Source organism: Rhinopithecus roxellana, chromosome 6 (assembly GCF_007565055.1).
Source record: "Rhinopithecus roxellana isolate Shanxi Qingling chromosome 6, ASM756505v1, whole genome shotgun sequence".
Classification (NCBI taxonomy): Eukaryota; Metazoa; Chordata; class Mammalia; order Primates; family Cercopithecidae; genus Rhinopithecus; species Rhinopithecus roxellana.
The window spans coordinates 133,167,538-133,189,520 of NC_044554.1; the positions used below are offsets into that span (position 1 = coordinate 133,167,538).

General features: G+C 44.2%; 1 protein-coding gene across 6 annotated transcripts in view; it reads left to right on the top strand.

The window, feature by feature from the left end:
* The first annotated feature begins 543 nt into the window (after positions 1-543).
* Positions 544-21,983, top strand: part of GSDME (gasdermin E) — a 58,860-nt gene continuing 37,420 nt past the window's right edge. Inside the window, exons 1-3 of one of the 6 annotated variants that reach the window (XM_010375931.2) lie at positions 544-776; positions 8,768-8,997; positions 14,470-14,662. In XM_010375931.2, the coding sequence (XP_010374233.1) occupies positions 8,787-8,997; positions 14,470-14,662 (404 nt within the window). In that variant the 5' untranslated portion in view covers positions 544-776; positions 8,768-8,786. The other 5 variants (XM_010375928.2, XM_030932423.1, XM_030932424.1 and 2 more) reach the window with 5 other exon arrangements.

Below are 21,983 nucleotides of genomic sequence, written 5' to 3' on the forward strand. Positions count from 1 at the left end.
TACTGACTAAAAATGTTACTGAGCAATGGGCTCGTTACCTGAGGCACACAGAAACCAATACTGTGGCACAGGCTTTTGAGAAAAGAAAAACCTCCATTGCCAGTCAACTGGCAAGGAGACAGGAGGCAAAGCTCAAATCTGTGTTCTGGACTTGGCGGCCGGTCAGGCGTTTTTGGCATTGCTAACCAGTCCCAGGTGACGCCAATGCAGCCTTATGCGGGGCACGTGGTGTTCACAATTAGAAAGCTTTCCCTCTTGCACATGCCCGGGAGATTTTGGCTCTGCCTCATCGTAACAACTTAAGTAATGGTTAATCGGTTTTAGCTGGTCCTAATGTTACAAACGATCTAATATTTAAGTCAGTCCATCAGAAAGCAATGTTTAAGCACCAGCTATGCTTAGATTCCCTTGTTTAGTATTCATTGAGCACCCAGTGTGTGACAGCGCTTGGTTTTGCCCTCAAAGAGTTTAGAGTGGAGTTTACATAAATGAATCACTTTTTAGCGGCAGGCCTAAGTGTGGGTACAGTCGCACCACACACCCAGATACTACTCCAGGCACGGGCATTAGGGGCTCCCATAGGCTGGACAGGCCTTGGACTTTCCTGGTTGAACCGTGAAGCCGCGGTGTCAGTCCACACTCCACTGTGAGTGGCGGGTCTGGCCCCGCGAGGAGGCGCCGCTCTCAAACCCCACGGTCCCGCGCAGCGAAGAGGCGAGGCGGCCGCGGAAGGCAGGCGCAGCCCACTCTTCCGGAGAGGCCCTGACATCTCCCGGGTGAGTCCCGAAAAGTGCGCCAGGACTCTGGCCGAGTCCCGGGCCGTCAGCAACCCGGCTCCGAGGGAGTCACACGAAGAAGGGGAAGCGGCTCTCTCCTGGGCTTCTGGGAGGTCTGGCCCGGGCCCGCCCCCGCTGCAGCCCCCGCCCCACGTTCCTCTCCTCCCGCCTCCGCCGGGCGCGCCCCTCCCGCAGCCTCCGGCGGCCACTCCCGCGGCTCTGGGGCGCCCGTACGGAGCAAAGGTCCCGGCCGGCGATCCCTCCCTCCGCCCTTCCCGAGGGCCCGCCCCCGGCCGGCCCAGCGCAGGCTCCTCCGACTCCGCCAGCGCAGGGGGCGCGGCTGCCGCAGACCCAGCAGCGGGCGCGCGGGTAAGTGCGCAGCGGACGCAAGCTGAGGGATCCGCTGCAGGCTACACTCCGGCTCCTCTTTGGTCCGTTTGGGTGTCCCGGGCCGGGAGCAGCCGAGGCCGCGCGGCGCTTTCTCTCTGGGACACCCTCCCCTCGCTCCTTCCTAGGGGAGACGAATCGATTGGCTGCCCGACCGCTGGAACTGCAGGTCCCGTCGCTCCCCTCGCCACCCGCATTCCCGGCCCAGTCTCCCTCCCATCACGGCGTCCCGCCCCCACTCACACTCAGCATCCCCTTCCCATCCTCTCCCCTTCCCCGCTGCCACTTCCTTCCTTGGATGTTGCAAGCGCAGCTGGTATTTTCGTTCTTCTTTCCCCCAGACCACCCGCTTCCCACTCGTTCATCCTTTGTCTTCCGGTCTCTCCTCTGGGTGCTGCGGAGGCTCCTCCGGCTCGGGGGCGTGTGTACGGGGAGGCAGGCCGCGGAGCAGATACGGAGTTCAGTCTCTCTTGACGGAAAAGAGTCCCCATCCACCTTGCTCCGGTATTTAGAGGGCCCCTAGCTTGGGGAGGAGGCCAAGCACCACTCGGTGTGCCCGGCATGCGCTGGATGGCTCTCGACAGCTGCCCGCGTGGCTCCCTTTGGTCTCCATTTGAGGACCCCTGACCCTTTCCAGTGCTGCTTGCCGTCTGCACCCCGAGGGGAAAGACTAGAGGGCACCTCTTAGAAGAGCGTTGGTTGTGGACTGAACACACCGACCACCCACTCCTCCAGAGTCTACTCTGTCCAGAATAGTGAATGGGGATAGTGAAAGGGATGGATGGCTTGGGGTTGCTGTCCTGAGAGGCAGGCAGGCAGGCGGCCAGACAGATGGCCAAGTCCAAGTGGAATGAAAGGAGTACTGTGGGCTTGGAGAAGCAGCTGAAGAGTGAAATTAATTGTCTTCACAATCTACCACCACCAAGCTCTTTTTCTAAAGGAGAAGTTGAGCCCAGACCATGAGGTAGATCTGAGAGAGAAAGGGCCCAGCCCTCCAGCCACAGTCCCTTGGCTAGCTTCTTTGTTATTGTTGAGAGAAGGTCTCGCTCTGTCACCGAGGCTGGAGTGCAGTGGCGCTATCCTAACTCACTGCAGCCTTGAATTCCTGGGCTCAAGGAATCCTCACATCCACCGGTGGCTGAGACCGCAGGTGCCTGCCACCACACCACATCTTCTCTATTCGTACCCAGGCTGTCTTCTGTTACCCACTTCACTTCCCCAAAGCCTTTGCCCCCTCACTCTCCCTCCCTTTCCAAGCTCCTGCCTGTCTTATGACTATCATTGAGTTCACATACTGATTTTTATTTTAGAAAGAAATGATGAAATATTAAGTTGTCTTCTCATTAAAAATGAGTTCAGGTACTGGGGCATAGGAAGATAAGAAAAGATGCCGCCTCTGTTCTAATTTAATAGGCCCAATTGCTCTTTGCTATCTAGAAAACTAAAACTAATTCAAAGTGTGCTGAAATTGTTAACAATGAGACAAGTAGCCAAGTACAGCCATGTTTCATCTCCCCAGATAGAAAGGAAGTGACACATGTTCCATAGCAATGATTTTTGTTTCCACTGTAACTGCGGTTTACCCTTTCAAGGGCACTTTCTTATGTTATAGAATGAATCATATGAGGCCCACATTAGAACAGAAAAAAAGCTGAACAGGGAGCCAGCAGAGTAGAGTGGCCAAGGGCACAGGCTTTGGAGTCAGGTGGACCTCGGGTGGAATCTTGGCTCAGCACTGATTCTCTATGTGATGTTCAATGCCCTCCAGTCAAAGACCTCCAGGAACACAGTAACAGTTCAATAAGTTGGTTTATTTCTCCTTGCAGTGAGGGACACCACGGAGAACCCTGAGGTGTCTCAGTAAGAGGTGTTAGAAAGGACAGAGGATTTGGACATATAGCAGGTGATTTGGGGAAAGAGGACTTAGCTCTGAATTGGATGTGGTCAGGAAGCAGGGGAAATTCTGTGATTGAGTATCCTAGTAAATCTTGTCAAAAAAGAGAGAAGGCCAGAGAGAGGTTATAGCCGTGATTGGTCAGGAAGCAGTAGTCACTCACAGGACTGCTAATGACTGGAAGCGGGGTGGTATTTGATCATTTTTGTGCTTTGAACGTGTTCATGCTTTGTCTGTGTTCAGGTATGATTATAGAGCAGCCTTGTTTTCATGTTGATTTATCATGACAAGAGTGGCCTTGCCTGATGTTGATGCTCTGTGACATTACTAATGGTCAGCAACACCAGGGCCTGATAGTACCAGGCCAGCTCCCAGATGTCAGGGCTGCTTTTCTCTTTGCTGTGATCTTGGGCAAGTTACTTAACGTCTTTGAACCGCAGCTTCCTCATCTGTAAAATGTGGACAATGCCTGCTTCAAAGAGTTATTGTGAAGATTAAATAAGGAAATGTGTATAAAGCAGTAAGCCCCATGCCTGGAACATAGCAGGCACTCAACTCAAAAGGCTCCTCTCTTTGTCTAGAGTATTTTGATGTTGAAGTTTCTTCTCTAGAACTGTTCAAGCAGAGGCCCAGGGTTCAACAAGAGCAGTTCTTAAGAAGAATCCTGAATGGAGTGTGAGAAAGAACGAGGTTTCTCTTCTAATTCAAAAACTAGATAATTCCATGACTCTGAACCAGTCTTAACGGACAGTAGTGAATATAGTTATCTTCTCCTGCAGTCATCACCCTGGCAACTATTTTTAAGATTGTTTGTTCCCAGTGGCTCCAGTTGGCTGTGTGCTTTGCCAGCTTTGTGTTATTGTCTTGCTTTCTTGGTGTCTGCCCCCGAAGGTCTCTTGTCCAGGAGTCTGACTCGAGCTAGGATATCCTTACTGCATTTGGTTTGGCTTTTTTAGTTCTCACCTGCTTTGAGCTGGGAAGCCAGACAAGTGAATAAGGACTGTTTGCTAATACAACTTTTTTTTTTTTGAGACAAAGTTTCACTCTTGTTGCCCAGGCTGGAGTGCAATGGCATGATCTCGGCTCACTGCAACCTCTGCCTCCCAGGTTCAAGTGAGTAGCTGGGATTACTGCTTGCCACCATGCCATGCTAATTTTTGTATTTTTAGTAGAGACAGGGTTTCACCATGTTGGGCCAGGCTGGTTTCAAATTCCTGACCTTAGGTGATCCGCCCGCCCCACCTCAGCCTCCCAAAGTGTTGGGATTACAGGCGTGAGCCACCACGCCCAGCTGCTAATATAACTTTTAAGGCTCTGTGTGAGAGCCCATGATCTATTGTAACAGCTGTGAAGTGCGGTGAGTTTTTAGGCCATGAGCTATTTGAGCATGATGTCTCCTGAGGACATTTTCATCTTCTCCCAAATTGGAGCATTGTGAAACTTTTAATCCAGAGTCTGATTTTTGGCTGAGACATGACCATGCTTGTCTGTGTCAGGCAACTTGAGCTGTAGATCCTTCATTTATTTGGACCTGACCGTATTCTTTAATCTTTCCTGGCTGACTAGTTATCTTACATGTTTGAGAATGATGGTGGCAGTGTATTGTCCCCTAATGCTGCATTATAAACTCTATTGTTCCTAGCCTGTGTTTTAGTAGATTTATTATATCAAACATTCCTGGAAATAAAGCCAAAAAAAGCAAGAATAGAAAATGAGCAAAGGACACAGTTAAATACAGAAAGCCTTTCAACAAAATAAAAGATGCTTGATTTTATTTGTATTAAAATAACACAACCTAAAACTAGGCTGAGATTCCATTTCTCACCAATCAGACTGGCAAAAATCCAAAAGTCTAATGATACGCTGTTGCTAAGATGGATACTTTTGAACATTATTGGTCAGACTGCAGAATAGCACAACTCCTACAATTACAGATGCATTTACCCATTGTTCTAGCAATCTCTTTTTTAGGGATCTACCCTTCAGATACATTTGTTTGTTTATGAAGAGGACATCTGTATGTGGTATTTACTGGGGACATCTTTAATATAACAAAAGTTTAGAAATAACCCAAGTGGTCAGCAACATGGGACAAGTAAAATGCACAATGATACCTCTGCATAAGGAAGTATGTGGCAGAAAGCAAGATCCTGAGCAGTGTGTAGGTTCCTTTTAACTACACCTGTGTAAAGAAATATGAAGGAAATTTGGCTGAAGGGGAGAGGAGTGAAAGGGTTATTGGGGCCTGGGCAGGAATGGGATTTCTCAATGTATATCCTTTACATAATTTAGATTTTTGAACCATGTAAGTATAGTTCACACATAATAGTAATAAAGAAACCTCTAACTTTAACTTCACCAGGAGAATATTCTCAGAGTCCCATGATTAAAATGTTTGAGTCTAATAAAAACCTACAAAGCAATAAATAGCCACCTCCAGTCACTCTCTTTAAAGTACCCTACCCTGCCAAGAAGCCAAATTAGCTGTTTGATGTTAGATGAAAAAAAAAAAAAAATTAAAAAATAATTTAGGAATTTACTCTGTTTTACCGTCTAAGTCCTGTGGGGAAGGATTGGTGTCTACTAAGGTTTTCCCACTCACAGCAGATGGGTTTTATTTTGCTTTTTAATGGCAAGCCTGATTTGGTTTCTTCAGAAACCTGTGTGATCTGAAGGCAAGTGCGTGAGTGAGTTCCCTTTCAGCTTGTCCCAGAAAAAAATAGAAGCCATAACAGTGGAGATCCTGACAGCAGTGGCAAACTAAAGGAGATTGTTCTGTGGCTTTTCAGGACTAGCAGGACGAGTTCTCATAGGCCCTCGGGGAGACCCAGTCCCATGTTTAGCAAAGTAAATCTGTTACTTTCAAATTCCCTCTCTTGATAACTGGCTTTTCCTTCTCATCTCCCAGCCTGCACCTGGGATACCAGGATGACGCCCCAGGGGGCCTTCTTTCTTTCATCACCAACCTTCACCAAACCAGTATCTTTTCTATCTTCATGCCACTGACCTAGTCCAGAGCATTGTCATTTTTTGTCCATCTCTAATCTTGCTCCCCTGCAGTCCCTTTGCTATTTTGCTTCTAGAAGATTTTTCTAAGGGATCATTCTGATCACACACCCTCCAATGGCACCTGCTTCCCTGGCTGCCCTGCAGGAGAGGCAGGACATGGATTGGGGGCCTCCGCAGCTTTGTATCTGGCCCTTCTCTACTCTGGAATGCTGCATTCCAGTGTAAGAGTCAAGCTCAGAGCTTGACCAGTCATTCCAGTCTGTCAAAGTGGTGGATGGCAGATCAATACAATACAATGTCTCCTGGGCCATCTCAAGCTCACTGGTAACCCATTTGCTTGGCACTGTCTTTCCCATCCCTCCACCACCTCCTACAAATTTTGTGCTTTCATAATGGCTTCTCCTCAGCTACAGCATCCATACAATGCTCCTTTGCCTGGCTTACTTCTACTTAGCCTACACAATGCAGCTTGGATGTCATCGACTTCAGGAGGACTTCTGTGACAGTACGCCTCTCCCCAATGACATTTAGATGCCTTTTTCTTGGTTCTTTCCCTGGAACAATCTCTGCCAGTAGCTAACATAAAACTAGGCTGTTTATTTATCCATCTGGCCACCAAACTAGTAGCTCATTGAGGAGAGAAATTATTTCTTGTCTTTGTATCCTAAGTGCTTAAACACAGTAGTATAGTAGGTACTCAAGAAAAATTAGTGAATGATTCAGTTGATGATTTGGTAAATAAATAAATGAGTATTCCATTGAATGCAAAATTCTTATGCATGACATAGTAACAGATTAATTACAGATGACAGCCTGAGCATCCTTAGTCATTCTGCTTTGCAGTTCACCTTATCAGAAAGGAACTTCCTTGCATGTTTTAGAAGTTTTCCTTTAATGTTCATTCCTAGTGTTAATATACAAGAACAGGGTCAGGTAGCTACTGCATCATAATAATCTAAGAAAATATACTATAGAAAAGAACCAGTGATTGATAAGACAAATGATTTCCCATGCCCTAAAAGAGATTCATGCTAAAGTGGATTGAGCTAAAGTCTGAGCTTATTCTCATCTCTTAAATCCTAAGAACTGTGTGACTATGCAACTGTGCCAAGCACCAGGGTGCAAGCAAAAATAAAACACTATTCTTGTCCATTAGAGCTTTTCATTTTGACCATAGATAGTTTGTAAAAATGTTATTTTCTTCTTTTTTATGTGGTAATTTATTATATGTGTGTGTATGTGTATATACATGCTCTGTGCAATTTGTGTATTGTGAATGGTTTAGAACCATTGCCTATGTTTCTCTTGGAGTACAGTATTTTAAAACTTGATTTGTAAAAGTTTTAAAAAATATATTAAGCATTTTTGTTCCCTGTCATAAATATTACAATTATTTTCTCAGTTTGCCCTTTGTCTTTCTAAAGGCCCTTCTCATCCTGCAATTGTACAAATATTTCTCTATTTTTTCTAGTACTTCCACAGTTTCATTTTTTCTTCAAAGAAACCTCTTGATTTCATTGGGAATTTGCCTTATTTATAGTATGAAAGAGGAATTCAGTTTTTTTCTTTCCAGATGGTTAGCCCATTGTTCCAAAAGCATTTGTTAAATAGTCTATACCGCTTCTCCTGAATATAATATTTTCCTTTTTTATATCTTCCAATGTGTCTCTTCTTTTCCGCTCCTGCTAAAGTATGACTATGCCTTTATTTTCTGGGTTAAAAAGGCATAGCTTGTTACTTTTCATATCTGAATATGAGAAATCACACAGTGTAGAGAAAAAGCACCTATGACCCTTCAGATAGGTAGTCATAGGTAAGCTATCTATTGTGGTAGTCAGTATGTTGTTGTTCAACAAATATTCCCAGCTCTCTGCCTTTTTGAGACAAAATCTTGTACTGTCACCCAGGCTGGAGTGCAGTGGCATGATCATGGCTCACTGCAGTTTTGAACTCCTGGGCTCAAGCAGTCTTCCCACCTCAGTCTCCCGAGTAACTGGGACTACAGCTGTGTACCACCACACTCAGCTAATTTTTTAATTTTTAATTTGTAGTTTGGCTATGGTGCCCAGGCTGGTTTCCAACTCCTGGGCTCAAGCAGTCTTCCTACCTTGGCCTCCCAAAATGCTGGGATTACATGTATCACCCACCATGCCCAGCCTGACTTCCAGATTCTTGATAAAACTATATTTTCTGGCCCTTATTTTTGGTTAAGGCCATGTGACTAGTTCTGACAAGTTGTAAGCAACCTTCTTTGTGTCACTTTGGGGCCAGATCATTTAATTGCTGGTGTGAGATCATCCAGAATTCTTTCCTCTTGGATAATGGTTGACAACGTTCAAGATGCTGGCTTTCCCTTCAGTCTGGATCCCTGAATAACCATAATAAACAAAACTCTCTTGTACCCCTGTATTGAGCAAGTATATGAGCAACAAATAAACCCTATTGTTATAAACCACTAAGATTTAGGAATTGTTTGTTTCTGAAGCATAACCTATTATATCCTGATTGGGATATATATGTTCTTTCAATATCTCTATTTGAGTTCTTTATTACCCACTAAAGTCAAACTAGAGGGTCTTTTAAGAAGAAGATATTCTTTCATGTGAACTGTTGTGAATAGGGAGAAATACAATAATTTTAGGGAAAAAAGCCACAAAATAGTAACTTCTTATTTGATTTTAGGATAACTTTACTTTTTCAGGTAATCTGGAGCTTTCAAAATGTTTGCCAAGGCAACAAGGAATTTTCTTAGAGAAGTTGATGCTGATGGTGACCTGATTGCAGTATCAAATCTGAATGACTCTGATAAGTTACAGCTTCTAAGTCTGGTGACAAAAAAGAAGAGATCCTGGTGCTGGCAGAGACCCAAGTACCAGGTTTTATCCCTCACCCTTGGTGATGTACTTATAGAAGACCAATTTCCGAGTCCAGGTATGTTTCCTTGTGTATATTCTATAATTAGTCTCAGAAAAGATGATTTTTTTTTTTTTTTTTTTTTGATGCGGAGTTTCTGTTGCCCATGCTGGAGTGCAATGGCATGATCTTGGCTCATTGCAACCTCTGCCTCTTGGGTTCAAGTGATTCTCCTGCCTCAGCCTCCTGAGTAGCTGGGATTACAGGCACCCGCTACCACACCCAGCTAGTTTTTGTATTTTTAGTAGAGACAGTGTTTCACCATATTGGCCCAGCTGGTCTCAAACTCCTAACCTCAAGTATTCCACCCATCTCGGTCTCCCAAAGTGCTGAGATGACAGGCATCAGCCACCGTGCCTGGTCGATGATTCTTCTTTAATGAATGTATTGCCTTGAGTCTAGATACTTTATAATGAATTCTCCTGTTTCTTTGCCTGTCATCTTAAAAGCATATCCTTTCTTAAAATGAACAAAATTCTGCAGGCCTGACATGACACATTATAGCTTAACCTTTTAAAAATAATTTTGCGGTTTAGTATAAAAGTAAGACATGCTTACTGTACATGTTGTGGTCACTCAGCATAAGTGGGGTGGATCACTACCCCAAATGTGGTTTGGTGTTGAATTGATGATGCCACATAAGCGTCAAGAAGGTGTGAAAATGTTTATTCATATAAGGATGCTTTCTGGGGAAAGCAGGACAGTCTCTAAAACTGGTCCAAAAATGGCCACAGAGAAGGGGATAAGGAGATGGGCTCAGCTTTTATTGTGATCAGTGAGTGGAGATGGGCGTTGGCCCCTGCATGGGGGATGGGTTTATGTGGTTTGAGTTTTCAGTGACACCATGGACAGCGCACCTGGGATCTCTTATCAGCTTGTCCAGATGTGCAAAAGAAAGAGAAGGAAGAGTGGGGGCTCAGAAGCTGAGAGCAGTCAGACATCAAAACTGGGGTCAGATGTATTGTTACAGTACAGTATAAAATATAGAAAGGGATGAAGAAGAAAATTTAAACATAAAAAATCCTACCATCAGTTGTTAATTCCCATGAACACTTGGTTTGTAGCCTTTTATTTCTCTGGATCTGATGTTTAATAACAAAATTGAAAGTGTACTGTAGGCCGGGCGTGGTGTCTCATGCATGTAATCCCAGCACTTTGGGAGGCTAAGGCAGGTGGATTACGAGGTCAGGAGTTCAAGACCAGCCTGGCCAACATGGTGAAACCCCATCTCTACTAAAAATATAAAAATTAGCAGGGCATGGTGGCGGGCACCTGTAATCCCAGATACTCAGGAGGCTAAGGCAGGAGAATCACTCGAACCTGGGTAGCAGAGGTTGCAGTGAGCCAATATTGTGCCATTGCACTCCAGCCTGGGTGACAGAGTGAGATTCCATCTCAAAAAAAAAAAAAAAAAAAAAAAAGAAAGAAAATATACTGTATATAATTTTTATATATTCCGTATTTTTTACTTAACATTAAGTTTTCTTCCATAGGTTATTTTTACCTATGGAAGAAACTGTATTTTTAAATACAGTTTTCAACAAACACGTAATATTCCTTTGAGTGTATGTACCCTAATTTGCTTAACCACTACAATTTAGTGCTTAATAAATAACATTGAGGCTGGGTGCAGTGGCTCATACCTGTAATTCCAGCACTTTGGGAGGCCGAGGTGGGCGGATCACTTGAGCCTAGGAGTTTGAGACCAGCCTGGGCAAAGTGGCAAACCCCATCTCTACAAAAAATAGAAAAATTAGCTGGGCATGGTAGCATGCACTTGTAGTCCCAGCTACTTGAGAGGTTAAGGTGGGAGGATCGCTTGAACCCAGGAGGTTGAGGCTGGAGTGAGCCATGATTGTGCCACTGCATTCCAGCCTGGGCAACAGAGTGAGACCCTGTCTCCAAAATAAAATAATAATAATGATTAATAAATAAGGCTGCAATGAGCATTTTTATGTGCATTTTTGTTGTAGTTTCTTAGGCAACTGCTTCAGCATAAATTCTTAGAGAATTACTGGACCAGAGGATGGGAACTTTTTGAAGACTTGGTACTTACTCATTGCTACATTACTTTTTGGAATGTGGTGATATATGAAAATATCATCAGCTCTTAATTATTGGACAAAATGATGTCTGAATCCTCTTTCAACTCTAGAACTCTCTAATTTTGTGATTGCATCTCTGTTAAAGGGGAAAAGAGGTAGAGGAGATAATTTGAGTTTACAGATAATCTTCAAACTTTCTTCCAGGAAAGGATTCCAGTCAGTGCTGTCTCCAGTCAGCTCATCAGAGCTGCCACACAATAGGCAAATGAATTGATGTTAATTTTATATCACCCTCCCCTTCTGTGTGCTTTCTGGCAGAACTTCTATTGAATGGTGAAATAACTAAGTATGAAAAGGAACAAGAGGGGAGAAAATGACAAAATAGACCAAGAACTCCTGAGTAATTGGAGTTTTCCTGTTCTGTGATGTGAAATGCCTTTTTTGTGGTGTCCTGAAAGATCACAAAGACTTGTGCTGGGTTGGTGAGGCCAGTGGCGGCCACTGCAGGTGAAGAATCCATGAGCACGCTCATCTGAGGTCAGAGCTCACCCTGGATTCTGTGTGCTGTTGGTGTTAGGGCAGTGACGAGAAGTGTCTTCTATCTTGTCTACTGGGTAGAGTCAGGATGCTTCACCTTTGTTATTTTTTCCCACTCGCAGCCTCACTGGGGCGTGTGTTGCCCAGGACTGTGAAGGATATAGGGTGGTGATTGGTGTTGGCAGTCCCAGTGATGGCCTGTTGGTCCCCTCATTTCTTCCCTTCCACCAACAGCAGTTGACACCTTGATGCAGAAGTGTGCACAAATGACATCTTCTTTGGATGTGTGTCTAGAGTGGCTTTTCAGAACTCACAGACAAATCTTGACTGTTCCTTCCTGCTGTGGATCCTGTCTTGGGGACAGGGTTTCCAGGAGCGGTAATAAGCCCAAGACCAGACCTGTGTCCTAAAGATAGAATTTCTGTCTTTGCTGTACTTTGTAGAACCTCGGACTGTCCTGTTTATCAGAAAATGACATTTCTCTGGCCTAAACACAGTGGAGAGATTGAGCCTTTGCTGTGTGTGAGGCTCTACCTTACATGCTTTACATACATAAACTTGCAGCAGAACCCATCAGGTAGGTATCATTAATTATCTCCAAATTGCATGTGAAAGTCTGAGGTTCAGGGAAATGAATGTTACCCAACTTCTCCTAGTTAGTAATATTAGAGTAGGGATGTAATCCTAATCTCTTTATTTCTGCTCTGCCCTTCGTCACAAGGCATTGCCCAAAGTGTTTGTTTTCCATGAGATATTAACAAAAGAAGGCCCTGAATAGGATACATTTTTACGCCATCCTTAGTTTTGGGCTGGTGGTATGGGAGATGGTTCTCTGTTTTATAAATTTCAAAGGTGATTGAGTGGTAATTGCTTCTGAGTAACCCTGGTTGAGGAGTGGGTTTTCTTGATTGCAGTGGAAGAAGTGTAGGTGAAGTTTGGGTGTTGGGGCAGTGAGTGGATGGAAAGAAGCCTTTCAGAGTGCAGGTGGGTTTGAAGACCTTGTGAAGTACAGCCGGGAGCCCAGCAGAGCCTTGGGTCAGGACAATGGAAAAGGCCAAGTGTGAAGTTCCTAGTGGACTCTTAATATCTCCTTAACAAATGGTGATGATAGAGATTATTTTTAAAATTATTATTTTTATTTTTTATAATTTTTATATTTTCTTAGAGATAAGGTGTTGCTCTGTCACCCAGACTGGCATGCAGTGGCATGATCATTGCTAACTTGTCACTTTGTACTCCTGGGTTCAGGTGATCCTCTCACCTCAGCCTCCAGGGTAGCTGGTGTTGCCCAGGTTGGTCTTGAACTTCTGACCTCAAGGGATCCTCCTGCCTCAGCCTCCTAAGTTGTTGGGATTACAAATGTGAGCCACTACACAGAGACTATTTTTAGGGTGGTTTTTGTTTGGATTAAAAATGAGAATAGTAGAAACCTGGAGATGTGAGAAGGCTGACAGGTCAGATATGAGATCAGACATCTATCATTTTATTTTATTTTATTTTATTTATTTTTTTTTTTTTTTATTTTTTTTTTTGAGACGGAGTCTCGCTCTGTCGCCCAGGCTGGAGTGCAGTGGCGCGATGTCGGCTCACTGCAAGCTCCGCCTCCCGGACTCCCACCATTCTCCTGCCTCAGCCTCCCGAGTAGCTGGGACTACAGGCACCCGCCATCTCGCCCGGCTAGTTTTTTGTATTTTTTAGTAGAGACGGGGTTTCACCGTGTAGACCAGGATGGTCTCGATCTCCTGACCTCGTGATCCACCCGTCTCGGCCTCCCAAAGTGCTGGGATTACAGGCTTGAGCCACCGCGCCCGGCCCATCTATCATTTTAAAAAGGGCATGTCCACTGACCTTATCAGGAAGTCAGAGATAAGGAATTGCATGATAAGGAATTGAATGACTGGGTAGAGGTCAGAGATAGAATCATAAATATGGGAAGGGAATAATTTGATTGGAGATGGTGATAGGGGCCAGGGGATTGTTTTTCGAGACTGTTGGGTGGGTAGACAAGATGCCCCTGGACAGGCCTAGGTGTCCAAGGAAGGCCGTCCTCTCGTGGTGCCTCCAGAATAGAGGCTGCTGTTCTTGCTCTGTTCAGATGTCTTCTTTGGTCCCTTTCAGTCTTCATCCTGGAAAAGTACACATTTAAAATGGCCTATTGATTCACCTGGATAGTGGTTAAACAGGTGCTCACTTTATTCATTAGTCCTTACTGTGCACCTTTCTATACATATTGGGGTTGAAAACCAATGAAAGAGAAAAACCTCTAGTGGAGCCCTGGTCACTGGTCCACTGTGTGCCCGCAGTCCACACACACACACACACAGACACACAGACATACACATGCACACACACACGCACGCATGTGCACACATACACAAACCCATACACACATACACGCACGCATACACACGCACACATACACGCACACGCATATATACACAGGCACACACATACACAGACACACATACACACATATATACACATACACATACACACGCACACATGCATACACATACACACACATACACACACATACGCAGACACACATACGCAGACACATACGTACGTACACACGCACGTGCGCACACATACGCACACATACGCACACATACGCACACATGCACACATACGCACACATGCACACATGCACACACGCACACATACGCATATGCACATAGACACATACACATACGCACACAGACACATACACATACATACACGCACACACATATACACATACATACACACACATGCACGTGCTGTCCTGTTTTCTTGCCCGCACACACAGTGTGGCTGCCGGCTCAGCCTCCTGCTTTCCAGGGCTCTGCACAGGCTTGGAAAGCAAAGTGACCCAAGACACCTTGGTGGCCTTATCATCAGTTTCCTCTGCTCGTCTCCTCCATTCCAGTGGTCGTGGAGTCGGACTTTGTGAAATACGAGGGCAAGTTTGCAAACCACGTGAGTGGAACCCTGGAGACCGCACTGGGGAAGGTCAAGCTGAACGTGGGGGGCAGCAGCCGCATGGAGAGCCAGTCTTCATTTGGAACCCTGAGGAAGCAGGAGGTGGATTTGCAGCAGCTCATCAGAGACTCTGCCGAGAGGTAAGGAGACTTCTGTTTGGCGTTTTGGATTTTGACACATCTCACATTTAAAGGTCATTCAGTTGGACCTTTGTTAAAAGGGCAACAGATTTGATCTCTGCTGATCAATAAACGTGTATTGAATGCACTTATGCTGAAATTTCATGAGGAGCACATTCTTTAGTCTGGAATTGCTTGACTGTTCTTAGCCTGAGGCAGGGAGACTTGAGAAGCACTTTCAAAGGATGTTACTTCAGGCAAATATGTACTTCCTTCAATCACATGATTTGTAAAATGCCAGTGGTGACAATGCTGTGTCCTGCATTTTGGAATATTAATTTTAGAAGCCAGGAAGTCATGACCCTCCTCTGGCTCTATAATTTTCTGAGGAGAAAAAGAAGAAAGCAAGTGAGAGGTGCACAAAAAAGCTCAAAAAGAAGAGCTGTTTTTAGTTTTTGAAGTTTTGAAGAAAATTCCGCATTTATTCATTGTTTGGCTTTTGGTCAATACATCTTACCACAGTATAGCTCATCATTATTCTTACCTTATGTTTATTCAACGTTCAAAAAATAATTGTATCAAGTGCATCCTATGTGCCATGTACTATTCTACATTCTGCGGAGGCCACAGAGAGCAAAATACCCAAATGTCTGCCTTGCATTCCAGTGAGGAGAGACACCAAATATACAACTAAAGTAAAATGTGCAGTAGGTTGATGGGAATCGGCAGCAGTGAGGGGCTAGGATGTGCTAGGAATGGGGGCTATGAACTTAGAAAGTGGCCAGAGAAGGTGTCATGGAGAAGCTGGCATTAGAACAAAGCCCTGCAGGAGGGGAGGGAAAGCACAGGAACATCTGGGCAGGAGGCTCTGGGCAGTGGCCAGGGTGGCCTGTGCCCAGTGAGCGAGGGGAGGGCAGGAGAGGAGAGTTGGAGGGGCTGAGAGGGATGGGGCGCCAAGACCCACAGGACCTTGAAGGCCACTGGCGAGGCTCACACTTACAGAGAGCCAGTGGAGGGTTCTGGGCAGGGAATCGGCGTCATCTGATGTATTTTTTAGAAGGATCATTCTGGCTGCTGAGATGAGAAGAGACTGGATGGGCAGCAGCAGGGAGTCCAGTTGAGACGTTATTGCAATAATTCAGCGGGGATGATATTTCAGTTTGTACAGTAACGTGTGCATTTTCCTGTGTAATTTTATTGCCCTTTATTCTTTTTTTTTTTTTTTTTTTTTTTTTTTTTTTTTTTTTTTTTTGAGGCGGAGTCTCGCTCTGTTGTCCAGACTGGAGTGCAGTGGCCGGATCTCAGCTCACTGCAAGCTCCACCTCCCGGGTTTACGCCATTCTCCTGCTTCAGCCTCCCGAGGAGCTGGGACTACAGGCGCCCGCCACCTCGCCTGGCTAGGTTTTGTATTTTTTTTTAGTAGAGACAGGGTTTCACCGTGTTAGTCAGGATGGTCTCGATCTCCTGACCTCATGATCCGCCCGTCTCGGCCTCCCAAAGTGCTGGGATTACAGGCTTGAGCCACCGCGCTCGGCCTGCCCTTTATTCTTTTAAAGCAAAAATTCAAAGCCAAATAAATTAAGAGAAAATTCACTTGTATTTAAGTATGACTGGCTTATTTCATCTTTGCAACACTTTAAAGATTATATGGAATATTAAATATGTGCTCATTCCACAAAATTATGTTTAAAAATTAATAAAAAGTATGATAAAACTCACATAGCATTAGGTGGGTGGATTTTATTGCGGGTACCTGGGCAGCTGCCATCTTCTTTTTTTTTTTTTTTTTTGAGACGGAGTCTCACTCTGTCGCCCAGGCTGGAGTAGTGCAGTGGCCGGATCTTGGCTCACTGCAAGCTCCGCCTCCCGGGTTTACGCCATTCTCCTGCCTCAGCCTCCCCAGTAGCTGGGACTACAGGCGCCCGCCACCTCGCCCGGCTAGTTTTTTTTTTTTATTTTTATTTTTTAGTAGAGACAGGGTTTCACCAGGTTAGCCAGGATGGTCTTGATCTCCTGACCTCGTGATCCGTCCGTCTCGGCCTCCCAAAGTGCTGGGATTACAGGCTTGAGCCACTGCGCCCGGCCGCAGCTGCCATCTTCAAGTCCCAAGCCCCTCTCCAGTAACCACCCATGCTTACTGGAGCTGAAGGACCATGGCTGTGTGTTTACTGCCTACTGGCACTTTCTAGGACTCCACAATCACACAAAGCTCTGACTCCACCAGGGGTTCCCTTTTGGTCAGAGAATTTGAAGTTCTGTCTGGTAGCACCAGGTAGAAAGGACAGCTGCCTCTGTCTCTGGCAGTCATGATTTATTTTCCTTTCTCTACAGCTTATCTTTGCTACAGTGCCATTTTCCTTCTCAACTGCAATTGTCGGGACACACTAGAAACATTTGATATTTATCTGAAATGAAAATTTAACAGAGTGTCTTACATTTTCATTTGCTAAATCTGGTGTCACTGGGGAAGGGGAAAAGGGAAGCATCTTCTCTGCTCTCTCAGTCTCATGCAGCCCTCTCTAGCTTAGCTGCATTTTGTAGTCTCGTTATTTCTATTTCAAGAAGCACAGTTTGGCAATGCTCTATAATCACATTTCTCGATACAGGTTTTTAAACACTCTTCATGATTCAGGTGTAGAAGCTCTTGCCAAAAGGAAGCACACGAGGAGGGTCGGCGACAAGAGATGGAAGAAAATCATTCCCGAGAGAAAGAGGCCAGAGCCAACAGTTCTGACTGGAGGAAGAGGGAGTTGGGGCGGGGGAGGGTAAGGAAAGGAGCATCCGCAGAGCACCTACTGTGTGCCAGGTACTTTATATGCAGCCTCTCCTTGACTCTGCACAGCCGTCTCCTTTTACACTTAATGGCACCAAGGCTCAGGAAGGAGAAATAACTTGTTCCCAGACACAGAACTCAATTTGGATGCTGGTGCTGGGATTCAACCCAGGATTTTCTGGCTCCAAAGCTCCTGTTCTTTCCTCTAAATCATGTAAAAGTCATTAAAATGATAGCACAGAACGTAAAGGCCGAAGCATGAACCTGAGTCCCTAGGGAGGATACCCGGTGGGTGAATCATGGAATAGAAACTGTCCTGAGCAGGTACATGTGCATGGCGAGGCCTGCTCACCTGGAGGTGCCTGGACACAGGGATGAGATCACTTGGATTCGGGAGTCCTGTTACTTTTAGCGGTAATGGGGGAAGGGATGCCCCGGGGAGTGGTGCCACCAGAAGCATGATAAAGAATAAATACAAGGACTAGAAACCAAAGAGGAATCTTATCACAGAATCACTTCGCTCTTGTTAGCCTGCTAGGAGGAAAAGGTGAACTATAGGGTAGGGGAGGACAGGCGTGGGAAGGGAAGACTTCTGCTCCTGACATGGAGCTCAGTAAAGCTAACATTCTTGTTACTTCATGCTGGAGTAATAAATTCTTATCCATGTTGTCTGCCTGTCTTTGGACTCCCATAACATCATTGGGATTGATAAGGTGTTGTTGATACATGCCTGACTTTGGGAGTTGCAGTTCGTGATGCTTAAGAACTGTACATTCCTGAGGGCTTATTTACAGTCACTTTTATTTCAGGTCATTTAGATAACTTGTCATCTGCATACAAGTTATTTTAGGCCTCAAAAATCAGAATATTAGCTTTAGTGTCTATGAAATGTGTGCACATATCAAAAACAAACTTTGTCCTTGAAAAAACAAGCCTGTGCTGGGCAGGAAGGCATTCCACAGAAATTAACCTTCCGGATACCTGGAGCTGACCCCTTTGAATGCAATCTCTGTGCAGATCTTAGCATTCTTGATGGAAACCATTCTAAGATATATCACGTACTTTTTTTTAAATGGAGAATAACAAATTTATTGAGTCTTTTTCATAGTGACTTGGATTCATGTGATAAGCTCTTTCATTTTTGTGTTTAATAAGCTCTTTCATTATTCTGTAATACGCTCTTTTCATTTGTTTACCTTGTCTTCCGTGGTCAGTTGCCATTTGTCACTACCGTAAGTATAAAAGCCACAGCCCACCCCACTTCTGCCACCAGCTTGTTGCTTCTAATTTCCTAGGGTCTGGTAAGTTTATTCCTGGTCAATAACTTAGGTCGACTTGGTAAGCCATTTCTGCCCTTGGGCTCAGTTTCCCCAGCTGTAGGTGAGATAGTTGGACTAGATGATCTCTGAAGGCTTTCTGCTGGCTGAATGTCTGGAAGTGAGTGGACTCTGGAGTGCGCACACCTGTCAGCTCCTTCCCCTGAGTTCTGGGCGTTGGTCCTGGCTGTTTTCCAGAGACCGTGCTATGTTGTGCTTTCCTCACTATTTGGGGATTCAGGAGGGTGTTACCCTAAAGGTATATCCCACTTTTATTCTTTGTCATATTGTAAAGGGAATTTTGGTAAAGCAGATTACATTTTTCTTTTTCTTTTTTTTTGAGGCGAAGTCTCGCTCTGTCGCCCGGACTGGAGTGCAGTGGCCGGATCTCAGCTCACTGCAAGCTCCGCCTCCCGGGTTTGCGCCATTCTCCCGCCTCAGCCTCCCAAGTAGCTGGGACTACAGGCGCCCGCCACCTCGCCCGGCTAGTTTTTTTTTTTATTTTTAGTAGAGACGGGGTTTCACTGTGTTAGTCAGGATGGTCTCGATCTCCTGACCTCGTGATCCACCCGTCTCGGCCTCCCAAAGTGCTGGGATTACAGGCTTGAGCCACTGCGCCCGGCCGCAGATTACATTTTTCTATGCACATACAGTAATGAGAAGTTTGGTTCTTTATTAGGAATTCCAAATTAAATAAATTATATGAAACCAGTATATTAATGCAATGTTATGACTGATGAATCTTCATAATTATTTAAAATGTTTTAAAATTACACTGAATATATATATACACATATATATACACACACATATATACATATATTTATGGGATATATGACTTTTTTAATGAGGAATTTTTTTAATGGGAAAATATATCTCATGAGAGGTTTTAATTCAGCATACAATGTATAATAATCACATCATGGAAAATGGGGTATCCATCACCTCAGGCATTTATCCCTTGTGTTACAAGCAATCCAATTATACAGTTTTAGTTATTTTAAAATGTACAATTAGGCCAGGTGTGGTGGCTCACGCCTGTAATCCCAGCACTTTGGGAGGCTGAGGCAGGTGGATCATGAGGTCAGGAGATCGAGACCATCCTGGCTAACACGGTGAAACCCCGTCTCTACTAAAAAATACAAAAAAGTTAGCTGGGCATGGTGGCGGGTGCCTGTAATCCCAGCTACTTGGAAGGCTGAGGCAGGAGAATGGTGTGAACCTGGGAGGCGGAGCTTGTAGTGAGCTGAGATCGCTCCACTGCACTCCAGCCTGGGCCTTAGAGCAAGACTGTGTCTCAAAAAAAAAAAAAAAAAAAGGTTCTATTAAGTTATTATTGACTCTAGGTATCCTAAAGTTATGCTATCAAATACTAGATTTTATTCATTCTTTAGGTATCCTAAAGTTATGCTATCAAATACTAGATCTTATTCATTCTTTCTATTTTTATTGTACCCATTAACTATCCCTGCATCCGCCTACCACTCTACCACTACCCTTCCCAGCCTCTAGTAACCATCCCTCTACTTTCTGTCTCCATGAGGTCAATTGTTTTGATTTTTAGTTCAATAAATAAGAATATGTGAAGTTTATCTTTCTGTGCCTGGTTTATTTCACTTAACATAATGACCTCCAGTTCCATCCCTGTTGTTGCAAAAGACAGAATCTTACCCTTTTTTTTTTGTTTTTTTTTTTTGAGACAGAGTCTTGCTGTGTCACCCAGGCTGGAGTGCAGTGGTATAATCTTGGCTCACTGCAACCTCCGCCTCCCGGGTTCAAGCAGTTCTCCTGCCTCCGCTTCCCAAGTAGCTGGGATTACAGGCGCCCACCACCAAACCCGGCTAATTTTTGTATTTTTAGTAGAGATGAGGTTTCACCATATTGGCCAGGCTGGTCTTGAACTCCTGACCTCGTGATCCGCCTACCTCAGCCTCCCAAAGTGCTGGGATTACAGGCATGAACCACTGTGCCCGGCCCAGGATCTTATTCCTTTTTTAGCTAAATAGTAGTCTATCACATTTTCTTTATTCATCTGTTGAGGATTAGGTTGTTTCCAAAATTTGACTATTGTGACTAGTGCTGCAATAAATGTAGGAGTGCAGATAGCTCCTCAGTATACTGATTTCCTTTCTTTTGGGTATATATCCAGCAGTTGGATTGCTGGATAGTATGGTAGCTCTTGTTTTAGTTTTTTGAGGAATCTCCAAATTGTTCTTCATAGTGTACTAATTTACATTACATTTCGACCAACAGTGTACAGGCATTCCCTTTTTTCCACATTCTTATCAGCAGTTTTTATTGCCTTTTGGATAAAAGCCATTTTAACCAGGGTGAGGTGATAACTCATTGTAGTATTGATTTGCATTTCCCTGATGATCAATGATGTTGAGCACCTTTTCATATGCCTGTCTGGCATTTGTATGTCGTCTTTTGAGAAATGTGTATTTAGATCTTTTGCCCATTTTTAATAAGATTATTAGACTTTTTTTCCTACAGAGTTGTTTGAGCCCCTTTTATATTCTGGTTATTAATCTCTTGTCACATGGATCGTGTACAAATATTTTCTCCCATTCTGTGAGTTGTCTTTTCATTTTGTTGATTGTTTCATTGCTGTGCAGAAGTTTTTAACTTAATATGATTCCATTTGTCCATTTTTGCTTTAGTAGTTTGTGTTTGTGGCATGTTACTTAAGAAATCTTTGCCCAGTTCAATGTCCTAGAGAGTTTCCTTCATGTTTTCTTGTAGTAGTTTCATAGTTTGAGGTCTCAGATTTAAGTCTTTAATCCATTTTGATTTGATTTTTGTATATGGTGAGAGATAGTCTAGTTTCATTCTTCTGCATAGGGATATCCAGTTTTCCCAGTACCATTTATTGAAGAGGCTGTCCTTTCTGCAATGTATGCTCTTGGCACCTTCATTGAAAATGAGTTCACCGTAGATGTATGGGTTTGTTTCTGGATTCTCCATCCCATTCCATTGGTCTATATTTTTGTTTATATGCCATTACCATACTGTTTTAATGACTTTAGCTCTGCAGTATAATTTGAAAGTCAGGTAATGTGATTCATCCAGCTTTGTTCTTTTTGCTCAAGATAGCTTTGGCTATTCTGCATCATTTGTGGTTCCACATACATTTTAGGGTAGTTTGTTTCTATTGCTGTGAAGAACATCATTGGTATTTTGTAGGGATTGCATTGAATCTCTACAAAGTATAGGTTACTTTGAGTAGTATGGACATTTTAACAATATTTAT